This window comes from Miniopterus natalensis, chromosome 4 (assembly GCF_054644295.1).
Source record: "Miniopterus natalensis isolate mMinNat1 chromosome 4, mMinNat1.hap1, whole genome shotgun sequence".
NCBI lineage: Eukaryota > Metazoa > Chordata > Mammalia > Chiroptera > Miniopteridae > Miniopterus > Miniopterus natalensis.
The window spans coordinates 65488753-65509237 of NC_142084.1; the positions used below are offsets into that span (position 1 = coordinate 65488753).

Sequence of the window (20485 nt, forward strand, 5' to 3'; positions counted from 1 at the left end):
ACAATATGGAAGGAAAGCAAACCCCAATGGCGAAATCTTATTCTCCCAAGGTCTGTGAAAGCCGCCCACCTGTCCACTGAGCAACAGCCACCCGCATGCTGGGGCTGGCCGGGCACTACCACCTGGCTTCCTAGACCCAGAACCACCAATGTCACTGGCAGGGTCAAAGGCCACATGTAACAGGGTTTTGTTGGACTACATAGCATGTGCCAGGATGGCGGCTCCCTTAAAAAAGGGGGTGATTAGGCAGAAGCAGGAGGAGATCGGCAGGGAAGTGGGGCCAGACAGGGACATTCGTGGGCTGCACACTGGGGACACTCACTTTATGCGACACACGTCACATGGAAGTGGACACCCCCTCACTGTCCCATACAGGCCAAATCCCTGTTTTTTTTTTAAGAAAAAGGGTTGAGGCCAGCCCATGCTCAGAGCTTCCAACAGGAAGGAGATAAAGACCAACTGAGGGAAGCATATGGTGGAGAAAAACCGGGCATAGACCTTCCCTCTCTCGACGTACATGACACCCCCAATTCTACCCACTGGAGACTCAAGGCCACAGTCAGCCTGCCCGATTTGTCAGAGCCCACCCATCCTGCCCATGCCCTGAACCCATGGACATGGGTGACCCCTGTGTGCCAGTGAAGCTCTCCCCATAACAGGCCTGGAGAGGATTAGATGTCATCCCATCCTGGGCCACAGATGGCCATACAGGATGGGGAGCAGCTTGGGCTAACTTGGGGAGGCCTGTGGGGTCCTGGGAACCAAATGACCAGATCTCCCCCGTGTCCTCTGAGCCCAGCCTTGCAAGCCCAAAGTGCCCACCTCTGAGGCAGTGGAGCAGTTCAGATAGGCTTGGAGAGAAGGTCTGTGACAAGGTTAAAGGCTGTGCGGGGTGAAAGAAAAGGTGTCTGGGATGGATCTCAATGAGGGAGAGGAGGGTGTAATGCAATGAAGTTCGACTAAACTGCTGGCTAAGGAGGTGAGTGATGAGCTGTGGGGCTAGAAATACTGTGCTCTCTCCATCCACATACACTAAACATTTCCGTAAGAAAAAATGGAAAAAGAATGGAGGGGACATCCATGGGGGGAAAAGAGCGGTGCTCAAACAGAAGGGCCTTTTTCATCCCTGTTCCAATCTTGGGGACAATTCTGAAAGGATGCAACATGAACTACTACTGGGTAGGGAATTGCTGTTTCTGTAAAGGTAGGAGAACAATTTTGGTTTGGGAAGATAAAAAAAAAAGTAAATATACACATTTCACAATATAGACGCATGGATATGCTAATTCTCTTCAAACACGTTATATATATATGTATATATATATGTATATATGCACCGCCTCCCCACGTCCGTTTTCGCAATCGTATACTTCTGGGAGTAAGATTCATGTATAGGCAGCCCAGGGCCACCATTTATGATACTCGGAAAAATTAGGGACAAACTACATGTCCATCAACAGGGAAATGGTGATATGCATTCATTGTCAACAGAATATATTAATTTTCCCAAATAATCACTTTTTAAGGAAAATTTAATGACACAGAAATACGTTCATAAAATAGCAAGTGAAAAGAGCAGAATATTAAATTGCCCTAGTTCCTTAAAAAAGAACCACAGAATAGGAGTGGACTCCCATGTAACTAGCAGAGACTTCTCTCTTTATAAAGAGATTGCAGTTGATGTTTGATTTTTTTCTTTTTCCATCCTACCATAAAACAGGCACTTTCATTACCAGAAAATACATTTAAAAATTGCTAAGTAGTTTTATCTTACTTTCACACTCAGAAAGAGGAAAGTCATGAATGGGCTGGCACCCTGATCATCCAGGTCAGGCTTCAGGGTGTTGGTACCTGGGGCTCTCCCATGGGGACCCACTCCCCTGCTTCTTGGGTCAAGGGGCCGAATTGGGACTTTGCCCTTTACTGCCTTGGGACCTCTGCACCAATCCAGGCCCTCTCCACAGCCCTCTACCACAGCTCACCTAGTCGAGACTGTAATGTCCCATCATCAGTTGATGCCATATCGTTGAGTCTGAGCAGCCCTCGGCCTCTCTCCACCCACGACTGAGAAGTCTTGTCAAAGACAAACAGCTTACACTGGATCTGGAACACAAGGCAGCCCTCTGGGTGAGCAGAGACCCTGGCTGGGTAGATGCCACTGCAGTGGGGTCCCTGGGAGCCTCCAACTAACTCCCATGAACTACCAGGGTTAGCAAACTACAGGTCCACATACGGCCAGTTTTCTATTCTGCCCTCAAACTAAAGTGGATTCTATACTTTTTGAGGGATATTTAAAAAATTAAGGAAATAGAAATCAAAACCACGAGATACTACCACCTCACACCCATTACGATGACTACAACCAAAAAGGTAATAATAGGTACTGGAGAAGATATGGAGAAACTGGAAGCCTTACACATTGCTGATGGACTCTATGGAAAACAGTTCCTCAAAATGTTAAACGTGGCCCTGGACGGTGTGGCTCAGTTGGTTGGAGCATCTTCCTGTATACCAAAAGGTCACAGGTCTGATTCCTGGTCAGGGCACATGCCTAGGCTGCAGGTTTGATCCCAGTCAGGGCATGTCTGGGAGGCAACCGATTGATGTTTCTTTCTCACATCGATGTTTCTCTCTCTTTCTTCCTTCCCCCTCTCTCTCAAAAAAAAAAAAAAAAAAAAAATCAGTGAAAAATGTCCTTGGGTGAGGATTTAAAAAACAAAATAAAAACACTGCCCTGGCCAGTGTGGCTCAGTTGGTTGATGTCCTCTCAAGCACTGAGAAGTCAGTTCTAATCAGGTCAGCGCATATGCACGGATTTCAGGCTCCCCCCCCCCAGTAGGGGGCATGCAGGAGGCATGCAGGAGGCATGGCTCCCTCTCATCGATGTTTCTCTCTCTCCTTCCCCCTCTCCCTTCCTCTCTCTAAAATCAATAAAAACATGAAAAAAAGAATGTTAAACATGGGGTGACTATATGGCCCAACAATGCCACTTCTAAGTATCCACCCAAGAGGAATGAAACAGGTGTTCACACAAGAACTTGTACACAAATGTTCATGGCAGCAGAATTCTATAATAGCGAAAAAGTGGAAACGACCCAAATGTGCATCAACACAATGGAATATTCCTGAGCTATGAAAAGGAACAAAGCACTGACACAGATGGACCATGATGCTCAGTGAGAGCAGCCAAATACAAAAGGCCACACAGTGTGTTTTCATTTATATGAAATATCCAGAACAGGCAATTCCACAGAGACAGGAAGTAGATTCATGGTTGCCAGGGGCTAGGGAGGGGGACGAGGAGTGACTGTTAATGGGCACAAAGTTTCTTTTGGGGGGACAAAAATGTTCTAAATTAGATAATAATGACAATTGCCCATCTGCGACAATATACTTAAAAATCACCAAACTGTACGCTTTAAAAGGGTAAATTTCTTACTATGTGCACTATATCTCAATAAAGCTGTTAAATTAAAAAAAAAAAAAAAAAAGAATATTGAGACCGTAAGTGGTCCCTTACAGAAAAAGTTTGCAGATCATCATGTTAGTATCTCTTAATATGGATAGATTAAAAAACAATGTTGAGTGGGAAACAAGTACCACTAAAACCTGCATTAAAAACTCCCCTTTACTATATATATGTGGTTTATAGACACAGTGTGAAAAAGCACACAGACCTGGACATGCTGCCCCAGGAGAGGGAGCAAGATGTGGACAGGGAAAGAGTAGGGTGAAGTCTGGGCAGCATCTGTGATTTTTTTCCTCTTAATAAAACAACACTAGGTGCCAGTGTGATAAAATAACCACAGCTGTAACTCTGGATAGTAAGAGAAGTCACAACAGTCTTGTCATTCCCTAAACTATGAGAATGTTTCAAAACAGAATCCTTTTGTTATAAAACAAAGCAATATAAGAAAACCCTTAGGGCTGGTTAAACTTCAACAAAAGCCACACCAACAAGATCCTAAAGGTGGGGATTCAGGACTGCCACTTCCAAGGGAAGTGTCTTTTCAAATGTGCTTGGAGAATGTGGGTTGAGCCCTTAGGGGCTGGACCCTCAGATGCACAAGGAAGCCACAGGCGCCCTCACACTTCCACTAAGAGTGAAGAGGCCCGGCTGAGGCCATCTCACCTGTAACACGTTGCTCTCTGCCTCCTCCCCGGTGATGACTTCCACTTTTTCCAACAAACACTTCCGTGCTGTTGCCTTGGTGTAGGCAGCTGCCGATTCAGCCAGGGACTCTGCAATGTTATTAGCTAAACGACATTGACTATTTACTTGATTGGGGGGAGTGTACCTCACAGGAGACAAAAGGGTTGGCTTGGCCTCAAGGGTGCCAGCTACCCCTGGCAGGCTATCCTGGGATGTGGAGTGGACCCTGAAACATGCCAAGTAGTTCAGCCTGGGGATCTGTAGGGAAGCCAGCTGGGAGCTGCTGGCATGGCTCCAGACCTCCCATTTCCCATTCAGTCGGGGACAGACCTTGAAGAGGGCATTGAGAGAAACTACCTCTGCTGCCTCAGGGCATGAAGGGAAAGGGCAACAACAACCTCAACCTCCCCTCCCTCCCAGTCACCACACAGCCCTACGGACCTGTTTTTAGATGAACATGTCCCCTTTCACCTCACTGAAAACCAGGGCCCATGGCTTTTTGGCTCTGTCCCAGAGACTGGTTCATGAGATTATTACTGCTGTGTTGAGTTAGTCCTACATCCCTCCCAGGCCAGGGTGCAGATGGACAGTGTCCCATCACTTGGTACCCCCCTCCTACGAGGCAATAGGATTGCGACATACCTTTCTCAGGGGTGGCCTCTTGGGACGAAGACTCAGACCCGGACTCGACAGCTGAGTTTTCCCTGTTGGCATCTGAAATGACCTCATTTAATTTGGGTGGGCTCTGCAGGGAAACAAAGGCACATTTGGGTGATCCTAGTGGGTCAATCACTACGGAACGGGAAGTCACTTGGCAGCTTTCAGGACTTCGCTTTTTGCCCATGGCTTCTCTGCAGCTTTGGGGACCCTCCAGACTTGGCATACAGGCCTACACAGACCTTCCCCACAGGGTGGGTCACAGCCACACCCCTGCTTGCCAAGGAACCACACAATGATCCTCAAGCATCATTTAGTTTAGTTAAAACCTAACACAAAAGTGGCATCACACATGAACTATCCTTGGAGCCCCCAAATGCATTCTCTTGTGGCATTGCCAGGAGGCATATGCCACCAGTTGACATTACTTTGGGCTGCAGCATTCACCTTCGTCTGTGTGAGATAGATCTTTGACTATTGCTTTTTCTTTTCTTTTTTTAATCCTCATCAGAGAATATTTTTTTCCATTGCTTTTCAGAGAGAGTGAAAGGGGCGGGGGGGGGGGGGGGATGACACATCGATGTGAGAGAGACACATTGCTTGGTTGCCTCCTGCATGTGCCCCCACCAACCGGGGCCAGGGATCGAGCTTGCAACCGAGGTACGTGCCCGTGACCAGAAATGAACTGCGACCCTTCAATCTGTGGGTTGATGGTCTAACCACTGAGCAAATCTGGCTAGGGCTTTGACTATTTCATTTTAACAGAAAAAGAACAGCACTGATGCTCGAGAAAAGAAGCAGGCGGCTCCTTAATGTAATGTAGATTGAGATAAACAGGGACAGAATTGGTTGGACCCAAAACAGCTCCTTAGCCACACTGACAATGGACACAACAGGGCTGTGCCCACCTGATTGGGAAAAGGGATAAAGTGAGGAAGCATGTAAACAATTCCAGAACCAATCCTGGCTGTGATGTGTCAGGAGTACATGGGACACAGGGTCCCCTCTGAAGCCACCACACTCGTCCCCCACTCTGTGCTGCAGCCTTGTTGTCAGGCGGAGCTGACCATCCTTGGCTCCAGAAGTGGCTCAGGGGGGCCCCAGCAGTGTGTGGCTAAGGACTGTGGTCTGATGGCTGTCAATGCAGCTAGCCTTAGGCTAGGAAAAAACATGGCTTGTGACTCAGGGGAACCTGCCCTAGGATGGGGAAAGACAGGAAGTGAAACACTGGCTCCTGGAGAGCAAATAACCCTACCCCTGGCTTTAAGCTGAGTCTGACTGAGCTGGGTCTTCTTTCTCTTACTTGCAATTGAAATCATCCTAATTTCCCAAGAGACAATGGGCAGCCATACCCATCATACCCATGTCCCTTTGATCTGGGCTGGAAAGCTCTTAAAAGCTTCTGGGGCCTAGGAAGAACAGTCCCCACAGGGGCCACTCACCAATACGCGCTCGCTCATGTTCTGGCCAAATACAAATTTGTTGCTGGTGGCATCGGCACTATTGGTCGAGTTCTCTAAACTGAAGAGAAGATGGGCTGTGAATTCGGGGGTGGACCTTGGTGGGTAACAAGAGGCAGCTGAGCCACTACCAGCCCACTGGGTTCTGCTCTGGGCACGAGGCCCAGGTGATAGAGGTCACTCTGAGGTCTGGGCTGGACAATCCCACAGAACTCAGGTCCTGCCTGTTGTCCATCAAAATCCACTGTCCTTGCCCCTCTATAGCTGTGCCAAGTGGGAAAGAAGGGAGGGACTGGAGGGCGACTGGGATTCTGGAGGACTCTGCCCCCTCCCCTTCATCCTGTCCCCTGAGGAAGGACTAGGCTGGCTTCTGTCTCCTCCCTGGGCCTGAGACAGGGCAGATGGATGATCTGAGTGCCTCTGAGGCTGCAGCTCATCCTACCTGAGGCTGGGCCCAGGGCCCAAGACACATACCTGGAGCTGATATACTGAAGGAAATAGTTGGTTGCGGTTGGCGTTTCTGAACTGGGGTGTCCGGCATTCTCCATGTCAGCTGCTTCAGTGTTCTCATTTATTAACTGGGAAATAGAAACACCTATACTCAGAGAACAACACATTCTGGACCTCTACAACTTGGCCTGGCTGCACAACCCCTCTGCACAGCTCAACACACAAATCCTATCAATGTGCAGGCAGGGGTTTGTGTGTGCGAGCATTGGGGGCTGGAGCTGCAGTCAATTCTAGAACTTCTGCTTTTAACGGTTAAGGTACAAAAGCAATTCATAAAGTGTTAGGAAATTGCTTCTACCTTGTTTAAAAAAATTTAAAAACACACTCAGGCTGGCATCTCATTAGCATTTTCAACCATACTTCTGAGATCACAGAACACTTATAAATCTGGTGTTTTAAGGGTTTATTATGAACATAAAAGCAATGTTTCTTGAGGGCTTCATTGATGCCAGCTGCCATGTCTGCTCCGTCACATGTGACCTAACACATTGCTCCTGGGAACGCTGAGGAGTGGAAGGATGGACCTGGTCCTGTGAGCAAGGAAGCGTGGGCTCAGAACAAGACCTCAGAGATCACATGAGCCCTGGACCTCTAGGAGACACTGCCTCTGCCCCAATGTCAAGGCAGAGTTCCCCTGAACTTGAGGAGCAGACTCAACCAGGTGGCTAGCCAGGCCACTCCCCTAGTGCTGGTAGATTTCAAGGCCATCCCTTTACTTTCGTCCTCCTCCCTGGAGGGAGCAGTCCCCAAGGGACTCATTATTTTGGCTAAAGTCACATGATATCAACATCTATTTTCATCTCCAGGGGCATCTGTTTCTCTTGGACAGTGACACCACAGGAGAACACAGATGGCATGACCCGTTGTTTTCTATACTTCAGGGTCTCTCACCCTCAGCATCGCTGACATTGGGACTGGATCATCCTGGGCACTGTGGGGTATTGAGCAGCATCCCTGACCCTTACCCACTCAATGCCAGGAGTACCTACTCCCTAGTGTGACAACCACAGATGTCCCAGACATGCCAGATGAACTGCTAGAAATGGCACCGAAGAACATTCCGTCCCTGTGGCTGCGAGAAGGTAGTGCTGCCCACTTTAGTCTTTCTGGAGCGCTAAGACACAGGGTGCAAAGCTGAGATCCCTGCCACTGCCAGATGTTCCTCATCCCAACTCAGTCCCCAGACTGGATCCACCTGCCTAGGGGGCAGCCAAGAGGTGACAGATACTGTTGCTCCTGTGAGAGAGAAAATATCTTTCAACCTGCCCTATTTTGGAAAAATAAGGTGACGCTTCTCAGTCAAGGAATAATCTGGTCCCATGGGGAACATTCAGCAGTATTTGGGGACACGTGTGGTTGTCACAACTGGGAGGGTATATTTCTGGTATCTAGAGGGTAGGGGCCAGGGATGCTGCTCAACAACCCACAGTGGTGAGAAGGTCAGTTCTCTAACAACTAAACACAATCCAGTCTGAATGCTGCTAGTGCTGAGATAGAAAACCCTGAAGGAAACAAAAAACTCTCACTGGCTGCCTCTCTGTCCCCTGTAGCCAGGAGCCACTGCTGAATCTCACTCAGGGTGGAGGGGTGGCAGGCATCCTGGGTGGCTGAGCAGCTGAGTATGGGAAGTATGCACACCAAGTAGCTGCCGGCATGCTGTGAGTCACAGGGCTATCCCACAGTCTCTGTGTCCCACCCTTAAGGAGCAGACTCCTGTTGAACCTGGGAGAGGCATAAAAAGATCAATCCCCAAGTTCAACAGCTCACTCAGCCTTCCGAGCACATACCTTAACTCTGTCCCTCAAGTTCTGCCCAAACACAAATGCTTGCTGTGCAGCTTGCTCTTTTTTCTCACAGTTGTCCTCCTCAGAAGTATTGCTAGACTCATTTTTCTGGGGCTCTTTCTCCTAGTTAAACAGAACAATGACAACTGAAAAAAAGGGACATATTAGCTCTGATGAGCAAGCTGAGCCACCTTACAGCACTGCTGCATGTTCCTTGGCCAGGGTCCCTGGGCTGAGGAACATCCGAGGAAGGGCTAGAACCAACAGGGAGAGTGAGGCAGGCAGAGCCCGGGACTGGACAGGGTGGGCTCTCGGCAGCCGGGAACATGGAGAAGACAGGACGGTTCCCTCAGTGCAGAACTGCACAGCTGACTGCCCCGAGACCCAGCTACCAAAGTTTCTAAGAAGCATATGTTACAGAAACAATTTCTATTCCGCTAACTGGTTTGAGGGTGGGGAGAGCTCAAGGAAGTTTCAAAATGGAACTGTAGATGATCATTTTCACCATTTGAGCCTGAACATGTACACAGGGGTGGGGGTGGGGAAGGCAGAGGATAGAGAACCTCTGGCAGCAACTTATCTGCTGAAGTGGCTGGAGTGCAAAAAACACACAGACAGTCTGGCTTGTGTATGAGGCATGGTATACTACTACACATTGGATTCCAAATCTGTCTCTGCCGACCCCAAGAGCAGGTGCATGAAATGCCCATTTCCCAGCTGCTCTGTAGCACTACTGGAAAACAGATGCTTCTGGCCTATATAATTCCAGAACCCTGAAGGGCTGTTTTTAAAAATGAAATGATTTCTAAGTTGACTCCCCAGGCACTGGAGAGGGCACACATGTATGAATCCCCAGAGTTGCCAGGGTGTGGAAACAGGGAGGCAAGATATTTTCCACATAAAATGGTACAAGGACCTCATTAATAAAAGCCATCCCTCTGGTCCCAGAGGCTCCACAGGGCTCAAAGGTTAGCAGTGACTGCTGGCAGGAACACTGCCCTAGGACATGTGGAAATGACATGCTAGACTCGGGCAATGCAGGACTCTATGGTAGAACTTTGCTCATAGCATCTATCTCTCAGAACCATGGAGACACCCCTCCCCACTCTTGGCGTTCATCAGCTGTGGTTCTGCACTGATACTGCTAAGCAAATCAAGAAAGCTTGAACACAGTACAACACTGACACCACTCAGAGTAGGTAACAGTCTACGTGCTCAGCAAAGCCCAAGAAGTCTCCTGTGAGGTGCACTCCCTGCCTGGGCACAGACGGACCTCAGGTGCTGGCGCCTCGTCAGGTGGGCTTCTCTGTGTGGGGTTGCTGGGTGATGTTGATGTTGCTGTTCCTGTGCAGTCTGCTGGGATACTGAGCCCATTGGTGCCACTGCTTGGAACTGTGGGGGAAAATGGACAGAGGGGGAATTGTGGAGTTAGTGCTGGACCACTTCTAGTGCTTCCTCCTGCCACCATTTGGACCAACAGTATATAATTTCTCCTTTTTTAAGAGAGGGCCTGGCATCATTACTAAAAGCAACAATTTCTTCGATTAAAAGAACAAATACTAGGGGAACAATTATGAGTTTTATAAAACAAGTTTTACGAATAACATCTTTATTCTATGCATTTTTGTCCTTTAAATAGTTGAGATTACATGACACGTACAGCTTTAAATCTAGCTTTGACTGGTGAACATTACATAAAAAATTTCCCATGTAATGAAAAAACTCTTCAGAAATATTAACTATTTCCCTCATGTGGGATGTTGTGTTGCTTCTAATGAAGAGTTCCTGAGTTATAGGGAAAGATCAAGAGGAAGACAAGAGCTCATTCGCATAAATTAAGGACAAAATGAAAACCACCGCTTATGTGGATGTAATGGAAATATGGTTTAAGAGTCATGTCTGAAGGTTGGCGAATAAAATAAAAACACGTGAAAGTTACCCTTCGAGTTTCTGAGACTGCAGGGTTGAGTTCTGCCTGTAAACGTGTAGGAACGGATCTGAACCACTCAGAGAATGGAGGCGTTTATGAGGCCAGTGCATGCACAAAGCACATTCACACCAGCAGTCTGGCTTGGCCTCCTGTCTTTCCTGGGCTTACCAGGAATATAAAGGATTGTTTTACCAGTGCTCTCATTATCTATTTCTAAGTGCATTCGGCAGCTATGACCAAAGTCACACGTGTCGAGACATGGCTGTCCCAGAAGCGACTTCTATAACGCTCTACTCTGCCATGCGAGCCTGGGCATCAGGGCTGCATTTCTTACCGGCCTGTGAGAGTGCCTTTGGCTGTGGGGCTTGTAACACTGCCGGGCGAAGCACGCTCCGCTGCTGCTCCTTGGGCTTCTGGCTTGGCAGACCTGGGAACAGAGGTCGGTTTGCCCAGCGCCCTTGGACCTCGTGGGCAGAAATGCAACAGCTCAGGCTTTCAGGCACTTTACAGACAAATTAAACCCAGCAATCCATTTCATGTCCCTCATAGGTTAGACTCTGTAGGGAAGCATATTTTTTTAAAAAGCCCAAGATATTTTCTTTATAGCCAAACATACAGAGTCTCGCTATTGCTATTTTTATATGTGATTAAACAACACTCCCATGTAACTGATTATGTCTGTGAATTAATCCAGTGAGTATACTAATGTTTTGGGGAAGTCAAGGGACAGCTGTTCTCAAGTGCTGGGCTCAAGGGACAAGCACAGACGTGAGAAGAAAGCGGCGAAGCCAAAGGCGACCCCCCAGAATTTAGGATGCTGCCTGGGGTCACAGAAAGGTACTCTTTGCACCTGCCTTTAAATGCCACATTAAGAAACACCTCTGCCAAATATAACTCGGAAAAGGACCACGAGAGAATGTTTCTGGCCCTGCCCGGGCTCCCATTGGACCTGACAGGTCTGGACAGAGCCATCATTTGGCCCCGCTCACCAGCAGTTTGCCACTGAACTGAGGCCACTCTGCAAATCAGGGTTAATACCAATGCGTGCTGGGGCTAGAATGCTCTGGAGAGACAGCCAGAACCAACTGAGCTATCGCTGGGCACAGAGAACAAACTCCCACACCAAGCCAAGCCTGTTCCCTTGCCACCTCCACGGAGGGCTTATAGGTGGGAGAAGCTCCCTAGCCTGACAGGCTCTTTAAAGTGGTTTTCCAGAGCTCATGTGTCAGGTGAAGGCCCAGAGCATACTGGTGGGTCGCCTTAGGCAGCTGTGTAAACAGACACTGTGCAGAGGCCTGGAAAGGGTATGAGAAAGCCCCTCTACTCTCCTCCTCCAAGGTGGGCACATACCTGCGCTGGGTGCCTGGCCATGGATCAGTGTTGGTGGCTTCAACCGGAACCCACTGCTCTTTTCCTCTATAAGCACAAGACAAAAGATAAAAAAAAAGGCCTGCCTGGGGTGTGGTGGTAAGGCTGGCAGGGAGCAGGGGGCAGGAGAGGGTTGTTATCTGGGCCTCAGTAGCCATGGGCCTGGAGAACAAGGGAAATGATTCCAAATTGAAACAGAAATGCAGAAGTCTTGTCAAATCACCAAGGCTGTAAGGCAGCCTGGGTGAGGAAGCAGGGGGTTGCAGGAAGTGTGGTTTGGGGGCAAAGTGCTGACAATGGAAGACCAGAGGGTGTCAAAGGTGCAAGACAGACGTGAGGGTGACCACTCCACCAAGGAGCCCTTCCATCTGGATGGTGAGTGCAAGGCTGGTCAACCCATAGGACACCTCACCTAGCAGCCTGCCAGGACCTTGGATGCCATGCTGCACTCGCAGGCCCTGGAGAATGTAAGAGGGCCACCAAATAAAGGTCTTTAGTGATGCATCCCCCTTTCCTAGAGGACTTGTCAGGAGAGGTCTCTGTACTACCTGCAGATGTCTGGGAAATGAGACATGTTTTCTGTGGCAAGATATCAAGAGTGGCAGACAGCGGGCTTGCTCTCTTTCCAGTTATGCCTGGAGAGCTTTGTCTCATTGCTTAATGAGAGCACCGGAAGGCCCGGAAGAAGGAAGCAGGGCTGTTTGTCCTGGCCACAATCAAGGAGGTAGGGCCTCCTCCAGGACTCTAGTTTGGGCTGAGAAATACAGGGGCTCCTGGGATATTCAAAACCTGGTTCCCACTTGGCCACGTGTCCACAGATCCCTTAATCCGTGTATCTTGGTGACTTTGCCCATCTCAGAAAGGGGTGGGGATGGAAGAGATAGTTTAATGCAATCCTCGGTGGAAGGATCAGCATAAAAAGCTTTGTCTCCAACAGGCCAGGTCTGTGCCTGGGGAAGCAGAAGGACAGCAGCATTTTGGGCTATCAGAGGCAGCCTTGCTTTTGTGTTAAGGTGCAACCCATTGGAAAGGTTGCAGGGCACAAGATCATTATACAAAAACCAGTGTGCGTTTCTATACACTGGCAATGAACCACCCAAAAATGAAGTCAAGAAAACAATTCCAGTGCTGGCTGGCACTGCTCAGTGGTTTGAGCCTGAGCACTGAAGGGTCTTGGGTTCAATTCCCCATCAAGGGCATGTACCTGGGGTTGCAGGTTTGAGTCCCAGCCCTGGTCGGGGTGTGTGCAGGAGGCAACCAATCAATGTGTCTCTCTTACATTGATGTTTCTTTCTCTCTGCTGCCTACCCTCCCCCCTACTCTCTCTAAAAAGCAATGAGAAAAATATCCTCAGCTGAGGATTAACAAACAAAAAACAAACAAAAAAAGAAAACTCCAATAGCACAAAAGAAAATAACATACATAACATACTTTGGAGTACTTTTAACAAATGAAAATTATAAAATGTTGTTAGAAGAAAGTAAAGACTTAAAATAAAGAGAAAGCTACCTCAAAAGGTCACATAGTGCCTGGCTGGTGTGGCTCAGCGGCTGAGCATCGACCTATGATCCAGGAGATTGCGGTTCAATTCCCGGTCAGGTCACATGCCTGGGTTGTGGGCTCGATCCCCAGTGAGGGGCGTGCAGGAGGCAGCTGATCAATAACTCTCTCAACATTGATGTTCTATCTCTCTCCCCCTCCCTTCCTCTCTCTGAAATCAATAAAGACATATTTAAAAAAAAAAAAAGGTTACATAGTACGTGATTTCATTTGTATGCAATGTCCAGAGCAGACAAATCCAGAGACAGAAAGTGGATTTGTGATTGCCAGAGGCTGGGAAAGACAGAATGGGTAATGACTGCTAAAGGATATGGGGTGTCTTGTGGGGGTGATTAAAATGCTCTAAAATTAATTACGGTGATAGCTGCACAACTCTGTGGATATACTAAAAACCAGCCAATTATACACTAAAACAACACAAATGCTTTCTCAGACCAAACTTTCAGGCAGGAAACAAAATGAAATTAGAATTCCAAATGAAACAGAAGGGCCCTCTTCCTGCTGTGGACATGTTGGTGAGCCAAACTGCTTTTCTTGGGCAAAAACGGGATTATAGAAACTCTCACTGCTGGTTAGTAAAAAGGACTGGAGCCTGCCAGTCTTAAGAGCCTGTATTAGTGGGCTGGTGTCTCTCCCTTAAGAGAGTTCTGGGTCATAAAAACCACACCCGGGAGAATCAGACAAAACAGGATGCAGGGGAAGACATGCTGCCAGATGTTCCTTTTTAGAAGGAAAATACTGAATTACATTCCCAAAGCTCAAGGTTATTCAGATGACTGGCAATTCCTTTAAAAACTAAGAAACTGAGATGAAACTCACAATTTAGATAATGTTTTAAAGTCCTTAGAGTTGGCTCTGCAATTCTCACATTGTGGCTACAGGTTGATGTCTACTACTTAGCTCTGTGCAGAGCCAATGCTAACAGCCACTGACCTGTGGAGCTGACCTTGGCTGATCGGTGTGGGCAGTGGGCCCAGAAATCATTACCAGTGAGTACTTACTAACTTTGCGCCCAGTGCAAGGCCAACCCTAAAGATGCACAGGAAACCTATGCTGAATGCTGCAGTGAACTGATGGACAGACAAGGTGTACCACACTTCTAATGGCAACTGGGACTCAGGACAGAAGGGGCCCAAAGCAGCAGGGAGGTGTGCTTGCAGAGCAGTCAAACCCTGGAGGCCCCTGTCAGAGGCCCCATCTTTACTAAAACAAATATGATCTCCTCTCATGGCCTCCAAAAACTCAATTTTCCTGCAAAATGGTCAGGGAATAACAAAAAGGAATTGCCTGGAGGCCAGAGCCCCACCACACATAGGTGGCTGCACTGGTGTCTTCTTGAGGGTACATGCATGCCTTTCTGTGAGCTTGCTGTGGGAAGAGGTCTCTCCCTCTGGGGCAGCCTTCTTCCTCTTCCAAATCATGTCTGAAGCAAGTAGGCTTCTTTGAGGGTGCATCCTGCCATGCCTCAGGAAGATCCTAAGTGATTTCTGAGGGAGCAATGTTCACCTCCCAGGGAACCCCAGATTTAACAAGAAAATATGTCAGAATTCAACCTGATGCATACCAGAGGTTGAAAAGAATCTAAGAGAAAGCAGCCTGATGATGGCTGGGGTGCAAAAGGGTGGTGCTGGTGCAGGGTGAGAAGAGCACTCGACCATGTTTGGGGGATATGGGGGATGAAGAAATGAGTAAATGAGCTGAGGACAAAGGGTTTCTCACAGTTAGAAAAGAGGTAGAAATACAGAGGGGGAAGGTTAAGATGAACCATGCTGATGCTAAATTGAAAGTATCCATGTGAACCTGGGGTTATCCACATATGCAGATAGACAAAGATATAGAAATATGGGTAAATGTAAGCATATGTAAGCATGTAGGTATATGTGTTTATGTTTCTAGCTGAGTGTGTGTTCTTAGCTCTGGGCACTGAGAGGTCCTGGGAGCAGTGACAGCCCAAATGGTGGTGAGCAACATGGAGCACTCAGGTTTTGGTTTCCTGAGACCATGCTCCACTAAGAACCAGGACCCCTTTGAGAAAAGGGGAAAGATTATGAGCCTGGAACCTCCTGTTATGACAGGAAGTAAAGCTGCTTAAAAGAATGAAAGGGACCTGACAAAAGAACACAGGAACTTGGCTTGATTGGGCCCGCTGGCCAAATTTGGAATGATTAAAATAAACAGATGACCAAAATAAAACTGACTATTAAAATAAATACTAATAACAGATTAAAATCCACTGACTAAAATAGGAATCTGTAAATCCATATTGACACAAATGACTAAGTAAAGTGAGGAAAAGAAAGCTGTTTCTTACAGTAGAATGCCAGTTAATAAACGCTGGGGCAATAATGGGGCAGAAAATCTCCATTTGGCCATCATCAGAGTAATAATGAATTCAAGCAAGAAAATCAATGGATGCTAATACAGGAGGGCAAAGTGAGAGAAGATTTCCTCATGTCTCAAAGTATCTCTCTAGAAAACAGTAATGACAAAAGGGGAAGAAATAATTTTACAGCGGAGGAACTGGGCAGATTTCACCCTAATCAAGTGACCAAAGTGAACCCTGCCAGCACCAGGATGAGTACACATTGTATGCCACTATGGGGTGCACTGGGAGAGCACGGCTGCACTTCTGTGGTATTCCAGCCCCAAATACACAAGCTGGGTAGAAGCACCAGGAAACACTAGACATACCCCATTGAAGGACTCCTCTAAAATAACTGGCCTGTAATCTTGTTCTGAAGAACGCACGGAGCCTCTCTAAGTAAAGGTATAGTGAAGCGCTTTATAAAAATTTTCCATTAAGTTTTACTTTTTCCCCCCCAAATTAAAGCTAAAACGTCAAAGACAGGCAGGCAGGCAGGCAAGGATATGAGGCTCACTTTGCAGGGAAGTCTAATGTGACTGACATGCTGTATCAGGTACCTGTGTTAGAGCCTCTGAAGGCAGACTAAGCTGCTTCCTTTCTCAGGGCTGCCCTGCTCTCAGTGCTGCTGGATAAAAGTTTTAGGGGTGGAGCGAGGTGGTCACTCACAGACCTCAGAGGTGGTTGTGAGATTCATAATAGAACTCCACGGCATAAAGGGATCAAGATGTGTGTCTTCAGCTACTGATCCCTAGACCAAAACAGGCTCACAAAGGCTAACACTGCCCCCACAGCTCAAAACACAACGTGCTAAGCCAGCGCCCCAGGTACAACCAAAGACCTTTAAAAACCAAGCTCCTCTTCAGAACCAGGAAAGGGGAGTCAACTCCAAACAGTTTGCTTTTAGAGTCAGAACAAATTCAACTGTTTGAAATGGTGCCATCAAATCAATCTTCAAAGTTATAAAGACTTGCCTCTTCCCTCGACATCACTCTCATGCCCAAGTATTAGTTATCTCGCAATGCTTTTGAAGTAGGCAATGAATTTATATAAGGCAGGTTGGGTTACAGAATTCGGGTGGTTAAACTTGCTCATTAAATCTTTTACGAGGAGAAACTTTCAGGAATTACTGGAGTTGGTTCTCCTGCGAAAGACCAAAAAAGGCAGGCTCCCTGTTCTTCAGAGGGGAGCAAGCTGTTTTCCTTAAAGTTTTAAAGCCATGATTAAATATATGTTTTATCTGAACACATCTAAGCAATGCTAATTAAAGTGAGAATTTAATACACAGAAAAGGGGTCTTGGAAATTACATTTCACATGAGTTACCTTTGGGATGTTAATGAGTGGGAAAGGGGCAGGTTAATTCTCTAAGTCTATGTATTTCTAATTTGCCTTTTTAAAAATGATATGAAATGTATTACTTGTGTAAAATTTTGAAAAATGAGTAATACACCTCTTTACCCCCCAAAAAGGATGTAAAAATCCTTGGAAACAGGCCTTACTTACAGAAACAGAAATAAGGGCTTATGAAGCCTCTCACACTGGATTCCAAATGTACAAGCTGAATAGTTGGGAAACTTTTAGGAACTGAAAAAGAACCCTGATTTCAAATTGCCTATTTCTGTTGTTATTTTACAATATCAACTGCTTTTCATCCCAGGAAAACCCCCAGTGACTGGCTGTGAAAGGCAAAGGGATGTGAGGGCTCACCTGGTTCTGAGTCAGAATTGCCTGCAGATGGCTCGCAGAAGGTTGATGGCATAAAAACATTGTTTTTTGATACTGTCAGCAAGGAGGTGCAGGCAGGGGAGGGAACAAGAGGAAAAACAGAGTGAGTAGGCAAACATGCCCCAGATCACCTCTCCAACCTGAGGGGTCGATCTCCAAGACCCACTATCGTGCAGGAGGTGGGGGTCAGCATTATGAATAAGGCCATTAGACACTCCACACTCTCTCTACAGCAAGAATGGGGGAGTCTCCAGCCTAATGGCCTCTGTCTGATGTCTACAAGTTCATTCTGGTCTACTGTGGTCTCCTCTCTTGTCCTTGTGCCCCTGGGACCTGTTTCAGATCTTACTGGCACTGCTCACCTTTCCATCTCCCCTGAGGATTGGGAGCTGATTATCTCCTAGACCAATGCACTAGGGAGAGAAAATGTTTGGTGGTCCTTTGCCCTTTCAGCCTAGTGCCACAGCACAAATCACCTTGTCTCTTCTCTACTATACCTTCCTGATGAGAAAGTGTGGTTCAGCAGTAGACAGTGAACGGAAGGAACACAATCATAGCCAGGAAGCAGATGCTTCCTCATTTCATAGAAACACCCATGCAACAAGCGGGCAGAGGCCCTTAAAAAAGGATGTCCACTGCAGCCTAGACTGCAAACCATCTGGACAGTTCCTTAATGCCTGAATGGCACCGACAGTGCATCCATTCAGGGGAGGGTTTTATGCAGTCATGAAAAAGGACAAGGCAATGTCCAAAAAAAGCGTTAAGGGAAATAGGTAAGAAATCAAGTGTGTTATAGAGACAACCTTGAGAGGACACTCACTTTCTGCACTGACTATTCATGTAAAGTTTGCATTACTTTTATAAGCAAAAACAAACCTTCCAAGAGTATTTTTTTCCCCCTTAAAGTGATATCCTTAAGGTTCACAGTTGTAAATGTTTTATATGAACTTCGCAAGAATGAACTTCAACTTAGCTAACTAGAGATCCTTTCCCAAAACACGTGTATCTCTAAGTTATGGTTACAGAGACCAAGAGAGAACACAGGACAATACCAGAATAGATCAAGACCAGATGAGGTAGGGAGAAGGGGCAGCCCTGCTGCAGCACTGACCCTTCAATCTGCAGGGGAGGTCCCCAGCCTCGAGGAGTCCCCTCTAAGTAACCCCAGTGTCTCTCTCTATCCCGGTACCTGCCTCTTTCCTGCACCAGACTTTGTACAAGCTCTGGCTGGTCTTCTGGCCTCTGTGCATGTGCTCGGACCATGCCCAGTCCAGACACCTCCACAGGGGCCCAGCCTGGCCCACCCTTCAAGGCTCTACCTAGTCCTCTCCCCTGGGAGTTCAAGGCAGTCCACTGCCAAAGTGCCTGCTGGGACTGCTCAGCTCACTATGTACTATGTGTATGTGTGTGTGTACTTCTCAACTAGACCACCAAGCTCTAGGCACATGGAAGAAGGGTCAGGAGAACCCCCCACTTCCCAGTGGCGTTTGGAAGGCAGACATGTGATTAATGGTCAGAGGCCCCAAAAGGGCTCAGAAAGTTCCTTTCTCATTTCAGAGGGACAATTTTTCTTGGTGCATCTTCCTTATCAGTCGACTAGGTCATGCCCCTACTTAAGTGCCACTGATCCCAGACTGGAATACCTGGTGCCACACCTTGGGCAAGCTCTAACCTTACCGTGACAGAGACCAAGTCTCAGATTGATTCTAACTGGATCTGGGCAGGAGACAGACAATGAGCATGAGATGTTGGAGGAGAACAGTGGGCTTATAAACATGGGAGCTTTTACCACTCAATAAAGATCTGTAGCTGTTACCTGACTGTGAAGGTGGGAATTGGGTTAAAGAGGACGTCCTTTCTCGCTTGACAGGAGGGCAGTAATTTCCATCTTCTCGGTCAGAATCTACAGAAAATAATGAGGAGAAAATCAGGCTCCTTCCACTTTTACAATAAAAGATGGTGAAACGTTTTAGAGGTTTCCTCACCTTCTCCACCTTCAGGGCTGGAGCTGCCAGCTGACCTCTGAAACGAGAGCACACGTCAGGGTGGAAGACAGGGTGAAGCTGCCCTCTCACCTAACAGCTCATGAGCTCCGTAATGAACGGATCCTGAGACACAGTACTGAGGGCCAACTCCCTTAGCTCAGCCACCAAGTAACAGAAGAACTTTCAACCTCATGTTCAGAACTCCTCCATTAACCTTCTGCATCTGGCTGACCAGGCCATGTGCCAAGGAATCCTCTTAATGACTGAGAGTGTACTTACAGCACAAGGATCGGTTTGTTTCTCCACAGGTTATAGCTAACTGGTATGTTACCCCCAAATTCAAACACAATGAAACTTTATCTGGCCAAAACCCATCTTGCCAAGAGCTGGAAAGTAACCTGTTCTTCCCTCTGAAGGGCAGCTGGACTGTTTAATTTTAAAATGGTCGCCTAACACCGGATTGTGGTCGTTTCCATTCCTTGCCCTGGCATGTTCCATGGTAAGGAACCCTGTCCTATTTCAAGGTATGTTATTGTTTCCAGAGCAACTCAGAACTTTAATGCCTTGGATCAAAGTCTGCTACAAAGTGCTCAGAATAGAACAATTTAGCAGACAACAAAACCCACCAAACACACATGCTGAGAGAAGGTGGCTGAAGAAGCTCCACCTTAAGTTTTAAATGTGAACAACTAGCAATTAAAGGCCTGAAATGAGTCCCCTCCCAACCAGGATAACACACAATCCCTCCTATATGTCTCTTTTTAGGGACTTGTGCTTCTTGAGAACCAAGCAGCCGAAAACAAATGTGGAGAGGTGAGTATCACTCCTCTTGGGGAACTTAAGAGCCAGCAGAGGAGCCAGTTTTCTTAGTTTCAGAAAAGCCTCTAAGGCTCAAGTTTAGCCAAATGACGACCACCTGCCTGGAGGAGCTGTGAAGGTTGAAATGAGGCGGTGCATGTGAAAGTGCTTTTTATGCATCAGAGCACTGG

The 20485-nt window shown here is 47.3% G+C and overlaps 1 protein-coding gene across 8 annotated transcripts in view; it reads right to left on the reverse strand.

The window, feature by feature from the left end:
• RANBP3 (RAN binding protein 3) overlaps nt 1–20485 on the reverse strand; it is a 55992-nt gene that overhangs the window by 2526 nt on the left and 32981 nt on the right. For 4 of the 8 annotated variants that reach the window (XM_016197902.2, XM_016197896.2, XM_087816686.1 and 1 more), the window contains 12 exons: nt 19497–19533; nt 19328–19414; nt 17494–17565; nt 11845–11910; nt 10829–10921; nt 9838–9956; nt 8568–8687; nt 6745–6848; nt 6253–6331; nt 4796–4898; nt 4133–4257; nt 1983–2103 (listed from right to left, as the gene is read on the reverse strand). In XM_016197902.2, coding sequence (XP_016053388.1) covers nt 1983–2103; nt 4133–4257; nt 4796–4898; nt 6253–6331; nt 6745–6848; nt 8568–8687; nt 9838–9956; nt 10829–10921; nt 11845–11910; nt 17494–17565; nt 19328–19414; nt 19497–19533 — 1126 coding nt within the window. The remainder of the gene's footprint in view (nt 1–1982; nt 2104–4132; nt 4258–4795; nt 4899–6252; nt 6332–6744; nt 6849–8567; nt 8688–9837; nt 9957–10828; nt 10922–11844; nt 11911–17493; nt 17566–19327; nt 19415–19496; nt 19534–20485) is intronic. The other 4 variants (XM_016197903.2, XM_016197901.2, XM_087816687.1 and 1 more) reach the window with 3 other exon arrangements.